Below are 12,711 nucleotides of genomic sequence, written 5' to 3'. Positions count from 1 at the left end.
ATTTCTTCATGGTGTTTGGTAGGTGTTTGTAATTGCAAAGCCACACTTCAAAAAAAAAACAGCTTTGATATGCCTGTTTTTAAAAGACATGGTAACATTGACCAGCTGCACAAAAAAACAAGTGAACAAGTTCAAGTGCAGTTGGAATAAAAACCATTCATTACAGATTCTGCTTGAAACTATTTAATTGTATATCCCTATTGAAATCCTCAAAATATGATTTGTTGTTCATTTGGAGAAGCCTTGAGCTGAAATCATGCAACAGGCAATTTTCAAACAAAATTTTGCACAGATAAGTTCAAATTCCATTTACATTATCCAGGGTACCTTTAGGTTAGCCTGTTCTTTCTTGCTCTTAAGTTGTTTTAGCTTTGCACATAAGTTGTTTTAGCCTTTTGGAAACTGGCCTTGGCAATTGCCTGGGGGATGCTGTGTGATACCTGGCAATCTGTTCTGGGGAAGCTTTCTGAGCTTTGAGTGGGTGAAAGAGCTTAATTCTGCAAAGCATGCAGCATCTTCTCAGGGGTAACGTCTCCTCAACTCTCTTTGCTTTTAGGGAAACTTGAGAGCTTTCAGCTGAGAGTTTTCCTGTAAGGAAAAGCGTGCCTATGTTTTTAAGCAAAAGATGTATGTGCTGCACCCATAAAATACATAGATACAGACACAAGGAAGAAACTGTGTGCACAACAGCCAGCTGTCCACAAAGAATGGGTAGAAGCATACCAGTCACACATTTCTCTGTGCTGTCACCTCTTTCACAATGAAAATGAATTCACACATTTGTATACCTTAGAAATGAATTCACATTTTGTGATGTAAGTGGACTTCACTTACAAAGCAAATAGCGTTGCTTTTTATTTTAGCACCTCTGCCATACCAAGCAGGACTTTTTGGAGTATAAAATAGTTGCTCTAAGACAGATTGCTCCTTTAAATGTCTTTGTTTATATCCTTAGCCAGAAGATATTGGGCAGGCACCAATAGTTAATGCCCCAGAAGGTGGGAAAGTGGATTTAGAAGCCTTCAGCCAGTTTACAAAAATTATCACACCAGCGATTACAAGAGTGGTGGATTTTGCCAAAAAGTTGCCTATGTTTTGTGAGGTAAGAAGACTTTCTTGCACTCCTCATTTATATGCCTGTTGTTAAAAACTACTCAAAATACTCTGGCATGGAACTTAAAAATTCAGTTTGCCTAAAATTAAAAAATTAAAGACACTCAAAATTAATGGGACTAGAATAATCTGTATTTTCATTAATTTTCTTTTTCCTGTGATTGCTGAAATCCTGAGTTTGTTAATCTGGAAGTCATTGTGGTTCATTAGGGATTCAGATATGTCTTTAGAGGTGGCCTTGAACAAAGCAAATTAACAAAAAGATACTGTCTAGAAGCATTGCTGATATGTTTAATAAAATCTTCCAGCACATGGTTCCCTATGTATCTTCTGGTTCCTTGGCAGGTACAGTATTGTGGAGTTAGGTCTAGACAGTAAAAAATTCTTGAAATTCAGTAAAGCACCCCTGTCCAGGAGTGGCACTTGCCTCGTTGGGTTTCCTAGGCTTGGTTTTCCTAAATGGGGAGGTTGTCCATAAAAGTGTCTGTGAAAGCAATGGATTGTCATTCCAAGTAGATACTCATAGGTAAATATACAGTAAATAGACTCAAAGGCTTGGTTGCACATAAGGAATACAGAGGCCTTAATCTGATCTCATTTGTACCAAGGTATCATTTTTATTGAAGGACCAGATGCAATGGCTGATTATATTTTTTTTCCTCCAATTTAATAAATGGCATCAGAACTGCAGCCTGAAATAATATTTCAGTCTTAATAATCTAAATAATTTTCAAAGAATCATAGAAAGGTTTGTGTTGGAAGGGACCTTAGAAATCATCCAGTTCCAACCCCCTGCCATCAGCAGGAACACCTTCCATTTCATCCTTTGAGGTCAACACCCTACCAGAAAGGAAGGGTAATGCAGCCATCAAATTTTACTGTGGCTGGCATCTTTTTTTTAAAGTCATTCAGGGAGTGCTATATATGTTCTCTGGCAAGTACAGAACAAGAAGAGGTAAATATCAATAGTAGTCACAGTGTAAATATCTCACCCTGGCCAGCCTCTGCATTGGTCATCAGCCATCAGTAAAGGAAGCATGAAATGTAGCCAAGCATGAAGATTTTAAAATACAAGGAATATGTCCATAGCTCATGAGCATTTAATGTCTGAGGAAATCAGTCTCCTCTGATGTGGCATTTGTTGGTGGGAAGTTGCAGTGACATACCAAGGTAGTCTTTTTAATTTAGAAAGCTCTGCCAGTCACACACAGACCTCAGTGCCCATCTGACATCTCCTACCCCTCCTGGCTACCCGCTTGTGTCAGAGCTAGGCAGGAAGCATGGATGAAGAAGTCAAGGCATTGTTGAGCGTGACATCTCTTTTTATGTGGCTCAGCTGGACGGGCTTTGTTTGCAGCTGAGCACTGTGTAACCCTGACACCTGCCCAGATACAGCAAGATCTGGTGGCTGGGTGAGGGACAACTCCTCATGAACACAAAGGAGTAGGACAGCTGTCCTCCGAGTTGTCATATAGCACTTCCTGTAACATGAAGAAAATGACAAATGTTTGCTTCTTTTTGAAGGGGCACCCTCCTGTTAACTTTGTTTCTATTATGATTTTTAATCCATACCTTTTTCTTAGAAGCAACACTGTGTGGGCTGTAGATTTTTTACAGGACAAAACACTTCTTTCTTCCATAGGATCTGCAGAGCATTTAAACATTAACTCAGTTCATAATTCCAGAAGCTGTCTGAGAATGCAGTAAATCTCTATGAAAGTAGGACATGACAGGGAACAACCATGGCCACTTATATTTTCATAAGGCTACTTTTCCTTCTTTTTCACATCTTTGGACACATGTAGAAGCCAGCAAAGCACTGAGTGCCCAGCTTAGCTTGTGTGCATCCACTGTCCCCTGCCTCAAACCGTGTCCAATCCCAGACTAATCAAAGTATAAGGAAAACTTGATTTGCTTCTCAGCATTTCTCCTGTTGTTTCTTTCCTGCTTTTCTTTCTGCTTAAAAGATGAAGATTGAGGAGAATGTAATAAGTTTAAAGTGGGTTTTAAATGTCAAGGCATCAGTGGTTCTACAGTGGGTGAAGCTGTATGAATACTCTTTGAGGTCACTCAGCTCAACTCAATTCCACAGTGCTGCATTGCACATGTCCTGCAGAGGTGAGCCCTTCAGGTTCCTGCCTTGTGCCTTTTCTCCCTCCAGAGAGAGGAAAGGACAACACATGGCAGGGTTTCAGTCACATTTATTGATCCTGCTACTGGAAGGTGCTCTGGTGGCAACACTCAAGTGATGAATGTAGGTAGCATTAAAATCTGCACAGCTGGGAGTAGAACTGATGTTCAAGCCTCCTGTCTCTAGTAACTCCTGCTACTGGCAGATAAGACCTGAGGCTTGGCATCTGTGAAACAGGTGTCCCATGTATCCTTCAGAATTAGAAAAGCAGGTGAAAGACAGGTGTGGTCAGACTGCCTCTACCATAAAGAAGTTTTAAGAAGGATCAAGTAGAAAGAATTGAATTTGTTTCATGGCTCACTAATAAAACAGCTGAAACATCACAAAATATCTTCTCTACTGTTACCTATTTCTTTTCTACTATTCTTCCTACTGTTTAGAAGCTTGGTGGTTTTTTCAATTCTCTTTTCTTGTCCCTTCTCTCTGCCTTTCTTTCATGTTCTTTTTTTCGCTTCCATTGCTTTTTCCAGTATCTCTTCATGGTTCCTCTCACAAATCTATTCTCGTTGTAATTTTTTTAAAACTTTATTTCTTTCCCTTCTTCAATCTCTGCTGCCAAACAGTGGAATTGTCATTGGGTAGCAAGACTTCTGCTGTGCCTGTGCAGTCTTCCTCACACTGCTGCTGAGCTGAGGGTCATCTGCAGGGAAACTGATTTGCTCTGAACAGGATGAGTCAATTTTCTTGTGTATTAAACACTTCACACCTGGAGCTGGCATTACTGGAAAAGTAGCTGCATGACTCAACTCATTTTCCTGACCATGACTAGCTCTGTGCTTAAAACTCTGCTCCAACAGGGAACTGCTTTCCACTTGCCTTAGGTAGCTCTGCATCATTTCCCACCAAATCAATGCACTTGCTTTGCAAGTACACCGTTGCCATGTAAACCTATTGTTCAGGGGGGGGTTCATTTTTGAATTGCAAAACAGGTAAATATAATAATTTTATATAAATCAAAAATAAATGGCTTTTTGCCTCCTTTCAAGCCAAGCAGAAGTGTGTTGCTCTTTCATATGTGGCACCATTGCTATTCGCTTACTGTCTCAAAACAGTCTTGGTGGGGTTTTGTTATTATTAAATAACCTATGAAAACATAAGGACATTCTTTATAGAACATGTTCTGCTCACATGTCAGCATCCTGATTATAGTCTGTAAATACAGAACCTTTGGGCAGCTTGCCTTTGTTAATGTTATGGAAAAGTCACATGCCCTGAAGGTCACAGTTTATGCTCCAGCATAAAAGCTGTAGCTATACCATAGATTTTCTGTCTGTCCAGCAATAGTGCAGGGAGAACAGCCTTACTAGATTAAGTCTAGATTAATAAATTCTCTGTTGTTAAAATGGGCAGTGAGAATTCCTGCTCCACTGATTGAGGTATATCCTGTAGATATAAATATTTGTTTAAAACACAGTCCACTCTTACAGACCCTCCCAAATGTCTTTCCTTTCCTCTGGTCAGATAAGAAATAAGTATGGCTGACAGTGAATTTAACTGGGATGGCTGAGGTTTGCACCAGACCCACTTATGGTTTATTCTCCTATGATAAGTTGTAAGCTGAAGGAACCAACAGCTGTGTTATTGCTAGATTTCCCAAAGGTGTGTGGAGATGCTAACCAGGAAATGTTAACCTGCTGGCAGTTCCTGAAAGCAGGAATGCAGATCCTGGGGGTTTGTGCAGAGCAGCATGTTTGGAGGGGAGCTGCACTATGCAGGGCAGCGTCCTGGGCTGTGAACTGCAACTTTGGGCTCATGGATCTACTGTAGCTGTAAAAGCCACTCAGTCTGACAAACATGTATTTTTCTTTGCCATTTATAATTTCTGCAGCTGCCATGTGAAGACCAGATCATCCTTCTGAAAGGCTGCTGTATGGAGATCATGTCCCTCCGAGCAGCAGTTCGCTATGACCCCGAGAGTGAGACTTTAACACTGAATGGGGAGATGGCAGTGACAAGGGGCCAGCTGAAAAATGGGGGTCTTGGCGTAGTGTCTGATGCCATTTTTGACCTGGGCATGTCTCTTTCTTCATTTAACCTGGATGACACCGAGGTTGCCCTTCTTCAGGCTGTTCTGCTCATGTCATCAGGTGAGAACAGAAATATATTGGGATCCAAACAATTTTGAAACTCTTTGGTCTTTGTCACAAGCCTCTTTATAAAGAAACAAGATAGGTTAGATCTTGTAGTGCTGACTAGAGTAATGTGAGAGAAATTTTCTCTCAAAACCCCAGTGACTTATTTTGGTAAGCATCATAAAAAAAATTCAGGGTGTTCAGAGAGGTGGACATAAAACTGGTTTTGGTAACACACCTTACTCATTTTGGTACTTAGGAATGAGCCAGGGGTGATCATCAAGAAGAAATCAGTTCTGATTCTGAGCCAGTTTGCCTTAAATGAAAAATGGATAATTTAGCAACACTGGTCCTTATGATAAGTTCCCTCTTCCCCCAAGCAATGTCGTGCACTGGGCATTCATACACTTTTCCACCAGTCTTATATGTTCAGTTTGACTTGCCCTCCTGTTTTCCTAATTAACAGCACCAGTGCTTCCTAATGGGCATTTACAAGCTGTGCTGCTTCCTTACACTGGGACCATTTGCAACTGGTCATGATACAAAAGCAGCACAGACAATTTCCTATGATTTCCAAAGAGTTTCTAACCTTCTCAATTGGAGTATGTTTTCATATCTGCTTCCAGTGATTGTGCCAGGCCAAAGAGGAAATTCCATTCTTGGGCAGTGGTAGATCTGGCAAGATTTTATTTTAAGATGCTTTGAAGATTGGGCACTGAATAACACTACACAATCAGTGATTTACAAGCATTAACTGCATCTGAGATAAAAAGATTTCCACATTAATCACAACACAGCACTTCATTTTCCCGATCAAAACATTTTGATTTCTTTTTTAGGTCCCTACACAATGATATGGGAGCAGGGTTTTCAAAAGCTAATTCAAAAATTACCTGCTTTCCCAGAGGTGTCTCCTGAGAATTTATGTGAAAGGGGCTTTCCCAGTCCCCATCTGGGTGCCAGTTGAGACAGCCAGATTTTCAGCCTTTGTTGTTCCTTGATGCTCCATAACAGCCCACCTGGGATCAAAGCATGATCAAACCATTAGTCAGATTGTAGAAAACCAGATAGAAAGGAACTGTAATTTAGATACCTAACAAGGATTTTTTTTTTTTTTGTTTCTTTATTAGTTGTTTTATAGAAAAATGTAGATAGAATCCTTAGCTGCAATCAGGGATCTGATGTTCTAGTCACTGTAAGGAAACACTTCCCAAATGGCTACACTCTGTGTAAGTGTGTGTAGTGAGCAAAGCAGGCATTGGATGAAGAAAGGAAGGATTATCTTCTTCTTTTAACATGCATAGTACTAGCAAGTGAGGTGGCTGGAGTGAAAGAAGTGAAAGTCCCTGGTCTCTCTCCTTTCTTTCCTAGCATCAGAATCATCCTGTTTTTCCTGATTCATGATCAGGCATTTGTTAAAGCAAATATGTAAGAATGATAATTCTGCTGCTTTGTATCTGCAGATCGCCCAGGCCTTGTTTGCGTCGAGAGAATAGAAAAGTGTCAAGAGGGTTTCCTCCTGGCATTCGAACACTACATTAACTACAGAAAACACCATGTTGCACACTTTTGGCCAAAACTGCTGATGAAAGTGACAGACCTGCGAATGATTGGAGCCTGCCATGCCAGCCGCTTCCTGCACATGAAGGTGGAGTGCCCCACAGAACTGTTCCCTCCGTTGTTCCTGGAAGTGTTTGAGGATTAGAGACTGAAGTGGTTCTCCACACCCCGGTCGCACTACTGGCTGTCATTTCATCCCGTTGCCCAGCTCTTCTCACCTGTTTGTTCTTCTTCTTTCGTGGTCTTCTGTTTCTTGAGATGGGGCTGGGGTTTTGTTTGAGTTTTCTTTTGGGGTTGCTGGGGGCAGTTGTATACACATGGATGAAAACATCCCTTTAATGCGGGTACTTGTGACTATTGCAATTTGTTCTTCAGTCCTTTGATGTGAGTGCTTTGACAGCTTAACAGTGAAAATACGAACAGACCAATCTCATTCACCAGCATTTGCGTGGTCACCAGCTCACACCCATCATTGCCTGGAAAATAGGGGAGAGAGACTGAAGTGGCAGAAAAATAAATTTGCCTTCAAGTTGAAACAGCTTTTGTTAATTTGACCCTGACAATTCTCCTTTGTATTACTCCTTTTGCAGGGTACAACTGACCAATTCATAGTATTATTGTATTACTCCTTTTGCAGGGTACAACTGACCAATTCATAGTATGAAATTTCTGGTCTTTGTCATGGTTTCTATTGTAACAATGACCACTATGATCTAGAATCTTCATCATCATTATAGTCCCATCATTCTCTGAGGTTTTTTCCAGCAGATGCAGTTTAACTGGGCCCCATAAATCAAGTACTTAAGATAATGCAGTGTTAGAAGGGACTGAGTCTTGTTGGTCTTTTTTTTTTTTCCATGTGTATAAGATATTAAGATCTTCAGTTTCTAAATTTGGACTCCAGGTAACTTCACTGGAAGGTTTGTTGGAGCAAGGACAGAAATTTGATTCGCTGAGGTGCTCCTGATAGTGGGAGGGTCTGCTTTTTCTGAGGTGTGTGGAAAATCTACCACTCTGAGGGAGAAGGCTCTCTGTCAGGATAGCAGGCAGTGTCTCAGAGTTAATTCAGGGATATGAGAGCTCACGGAATGACGACAAGGAGAATGGAACATATGAGGTGACCTTCAGATAGGACAGAAACCAACTGTGTTATTAACAACACTCAAGACTGTAGAGCTTTATCCCAGGAATACAAATAGTGTTGCTCAGCAGTAATCCTCTGTTTTATATATATATATAAAGTTTATATGCACCTATATATATAATTTTATATATATATAATTACAAATCTTCAGCAGATGTCTTAAACATATTTCCATATTTTTATCTTCTCTCTCTCTCTGACTCTGCCCTTTGTGTGTGTGCATGTGGATCAGCTGAGTTCTCCTTCCCTACAGGTATGTCTGTATGTGTTTCATTAGGCTAGATGCTCTCTTGATTCTTCTAATTTATTTCCACTAACTGCACTAGCAGGAACCAAACTGAGCAATGACAAAATGTCCTGCTGCCGAAGTCTGCAAGCCAGTACACACAGTCCTGGAATGTTTGGAGGCCAGTGATGAGGACATTGTAGGTAGAGGTTCCTCTCTGTCACCATCTCCATTCAGGGATGTTGTCCCTGGGTTTTATAAACTTGATATTAAATCATCCTCTGAATTTGTATGACACTTCTAAAACATCTTTTCTTCCTGGGAACCAGAGACTTAGTTCATGTTTTTTGCACTGCCTCATACCCTACATTCTTTCATGCTGTGCATTGATTTGTACCAGTTTCTTTCTCCGCTATTTATTGTCCCATTTGCCCAGCAAGTTGTGGGCATTGTTAGAGTGGATGAGTTGACTTTCAAAGCTCATGGCCCATATCTGAACCCATAGGTTATGTACTTATCCCCTCATAAAAACAGGATACTCAGGAAAACTAATAGATGGAACACGATATACGTGTGTCAGGAGTTAAACTTTTTCTACCCTTCTTTCCCTACATCATTGATAAAGCATTTGGAGTGCAATTGGGCACATTTTTAGGGATGTGGAATCTTGTTCTCTCTGTTGTTTGATACCGTATGCACTTGTGATGAGCTGTGAGCACTAATGTTATCACTTAGGGGGTTTTTCTGTCAGAACATGAAACACATTGGGGTGTGTAGGAGTTTTTCTGCAGGTAGCAGTGAAGACACACCACTGGAGATTAATTCTTAAATATTTGGTGTAAAACCTCTTTTGTTGTCTGTGTTGGCTCCATCTTAAAGCGTGTGTCTAAACATCTCTATCCAAATTCCTTGTAGAGCACTGTCTTGGGGGCAAAGAGTCAGAAACTGCCTTTTTGGATAGGTGATTTGGAGTGACTTGATGGAGGACTTAGAGCATGTAGTAGGGAACTCAGAAAAGCAGCCAATCCCTTACTTGCACTGATGCCTTCACAATCTAGAAACAAAACAACATACTTTCGAGAAAATATTAATATAGCAAGGAATATAAAAGCAGAATTGGAGGCCTCCAGGTGCAAATATGGCAAAATGCACATGTGATACAGGACTTCTGCAATTTTATGAGTTTAATAAATAAGCATATTAAACAATAGTGTCCAATTAGAAGAGCATTTAGTTAAGTAATCCCCTGTTTTGGTTCTGCCCATTTGGAGTCCCTCCTGAGTTTCTAGTCCCATATTTATTATGTCTAGGATACATGGTAAAAGGAAATAACACATCTTTGGCTAAAGAGGCAACACTAAATAACATTTCAGGAATGTAGCATAATATGTCTTAGAGGTTATCTTATTGATCTAAAACGTAGGAGAAAAGGGGTAGGGAAAGTACTTTACTTGGAGCTACAGCCATGTATCAGAAATCTACAAAGTTACAAATATATGACAAATACATGAAAAGCTTAGGCATCTGTGCCTATGCCCACAGTGGCTTGCAAAGGAAAGAGAAATGTGCATGTCTTTTGAAGCCCTGTTCTGCCATGGATCTGAGCATAGAATTCCTCCTGAAGCCAGTGCAAGTACTTCACCTGTTTACTTAATGTGAGCTTGAGTAGGCATTCAAGCTTTTGACTGTGCTGCAGGTGAGACCCAGGAGAGGAAGCATCACACCTCTTCTTCTTCCTAAATACCAATGCAGTTTGGAGCTGTGCTTAGTCAGGTTTCAGAAAATCAGGCCTCCTTCCTTAGGTGATTGCAGATGGACTGAAGTGCCTAAAATCAGGCAACCAACTTAGACAGTTCTGGCAGTGCTCTAAGCAGAAAGGACATACATCAATATGTTTTTCTAGCTTTTCAGGTTAAATTGGAGTCTGGCACTAATTAAGAGACTGAGTTAGTAGTATTCCCTAACTGAAAACTAAGGCCAAGCTCATAGTTGGACAGATTTGATGAACTGGCATCTAATGGCCTCTGATCTCCTACCAGTCTAACTTTGTCTCATTTCCTTTCCTTTCCTCAGTATGACTTCTGATTTATGTGATCATGAGAGCAAAACTAACTGACCTTAGCTCTGCAAAGACGTACTTCTAAATATCAGTGATCTCAAGCCATTGTGGGATTGAGCCCTGGACTGACCACCTCAGTGGCAGACACCAATGCCACCATTAGCCCCCTTTGCAGTACCTGGCCTTCTGAGTGAAATAACAAACTTGTGCTTTCCAGTGCAGTCCAGAGTCTTGTTTCTGCTGGTGCCACATGGCTCTCGTGTTTGCTTTGTGGTCTACATGTGGGTCTCACACAGAAGGTTTTTCCTGTCAAACCTGATTGTCGCCATTCCTGGTATTGCCCTGAGTGACATGTGCATTTAGATACTCATTTCATGTGTAATCTCAGTTAAGTCGTGATATTTATTATAACATATATAGTGTGTGCTAATGATTTTTGTTTACATTCTGCCAAAATGTAGACCTTAGAGTTAGACCTCCCAGGTCCAAAATCATCTTTAAGCAGACTGCTTGCTTCTTCAGAGGCAGGTATGAGAAAGAGGAAAAAACTGTCCAGAAAGACCATTTATATCAGAAATCTGCCAAGAGAGGGCTGTTAATCACAAGCAGAGCATGTCATTGCTAGTGATGTATTTTTATGCTATGGAACTCTAATCTGTATGTGTCATATTGACTTCTTGCTGCATGAATCATAAATTTTAAAAATCAGTCTTACAGTTTTGAGATGTAGCCAGAATTCCTAAGGCTAAACCTTTTTCATTGACAGAATCAAAATCCACAACCAAGAAACGTTTTCCTCTCACTGTGAGAGCAATTGAAAGTGTTCAACATTTATCTTTTCACAAAGGAAGAGGCAACAGAACCTCTTAATGTGTCTTGTTATTGTGATCATCTGGAAATGATTGCCAGACATTTCCTTTTGATATAGTAATGAAGTGATCTGTATTTAAATTTTATAGAGAGAATTTTATTCTAGTGTGATAGAGATTTATTTTCCACTTAAAGACTCAAAACGATGTGAGCACGTTTTTGGTTTGGTTTTTTTTTTTTTTTTTTACTATGGTATATTTTTGCTTTAAAATTAAAAACAAAACAAAAAAAAAAGGTTTGGCCTTATCACAAAGTTTTAGTATAGATGTTAGCAAACGCAAAGAGTATGCATTATTTGTGTGTATCCACATTGACTGATGTCGCCTTCAAAAAGCAATATTGTGCAGGTAATAAGTTGTTTGTGACTGTCCATTGCACAGTTTACCTTCTTTAAAAGCTAACCTTGTTTATGCACAAGACAATCAAATGTAAATCTACATCAGCACCCAGGTGTGGATTAAATTTATGTAAATTACTGAGCACAATGTAAAACATTAAAAGACACTTTATTTAATTACACATTTAATGTTGGTAAAGATAGTATCAGGGCATGAACTAGCTGACATACTGTAATTTCTTTTTCTCTTTTCCTACTTCCTTAGCTCTCTACAGTTTCAGTTTGCTCATAAATACATCAAATTAGTCATTCATTATTTTTTTGAAGAGGAGGGTGGATTGGGTTGTTTATTTGTTTTTATGAAGTCAGTTGGGAGGACTTACTACTTTGTCTATGAGGTTGTGGGTTTTACTTATTTGGTTTATTTTTTTATATCAGTTTCATGCCCTGAGGGTAAGGCAAACATTACACCATACAGTAAAAAACAAAGTACCTTGGATGATGTATTTTTTTGCAAACAGTGTTAAGAGTTATGCTAGATTGGTAATATTTTTTCAGCCTAAAATATATTAAAAAAAATCTGTGATCACAAATGTTTTAAACTATCTAAAGAGAAAATTTGTATATTTGGGGAAGAAAATAATTTTTACATAGCTTTTGTATGCAGATATTAAAATGTAATTATGAATATAGTGGGCATAGATAACTGTGTAAGCTTGAATTCTAAAAAAGAAAAAGCTTATAACTGAAAAGTGGTCCTGGTGTCTCTGTCTCTTTGTTGCAGGCTCTTTTGTCAGCTCTGTCTCACGCTTCCAAACCACTGGAATGGGAAAAGTAGAACCTAGAGCACAATGTTTTATCAGCTATAACCTGTTCACATTTCTGTGCTTCTGCATCCCTTTCATCACCTACCTCATATCTTATCTCCTCTCCTCCCTTCCCTTGGGCAGCCAACCAAAGGTTTTCACTTCCTCACTCTTCCCAGCAGCCAACCTTAATTTACTCCAGTGAACTGACTCTTGATTTATGTCTCACTTGATTACATTTTTTAAGGGAACACCCTTTCTTTCCTTCTCCACTCCCAGTCTAAGCAGGGATGGTGTGACAAGAGCAATAAGCTTCCCATCCTTTCATGCTTT

At 39.7% G+C, this 12,711-nt stretch overlaps 1 protein-coding gene across 4 annotated transcripts in view; it reads left to right on the top strand.

The window, feature by feature from the left end:
• THRB (thyroid hormone receptor beta) overlaps positions 1-12,324 on the top strand; it is a 156,599-nt gene extending 144,275 nt beyond the window's left edge. For all 4 annotated transcript variants that reach the window (XM_059468289.1, XM_059468305.1, XM_059468297.1 and 1 more), the window contains 3 exons: positions 956-1,102; positions 5,133-5,391; positions 6,840-12,324. In XM_059468289.1, the coding sequence (XP_059324272.1) occupies positions 956-1,102; positions 5,133-5,391; positions 6,840-7,081 (648 nt within the window). In that variant the 3' untranslated portion in view covers positions 7,082-12,324. The remainder of the gene's footprint in view (positions 1-955; positions 1,103-5,132; positions 5,392-6,839) is intronic.
• The last annotated feature ends 387 nt before the right edge of the window (positions 12,325-12,711 follow it).

Source organism: Ammospiza nelsoni, chromosome 1 (assembly GCF_027579445.1).
Source record: "Ammospiza nelsoni isolate bAmmNel1 chromosome 1, bAmmNel1.pri, whole genome shotgun sequence".
Taxonomy (NCBI): Eukaryota; Metazoa; Chordata; class Aves; order Passeriformes; family Passerellidae; genus Ammospiza; species Ammospiza nelsoni.
The sequence above is the reverse complement of the archived record's forward strand: the minus strand, read 5'-3'. Positions and strand labels throughout refer to the sequence as shown.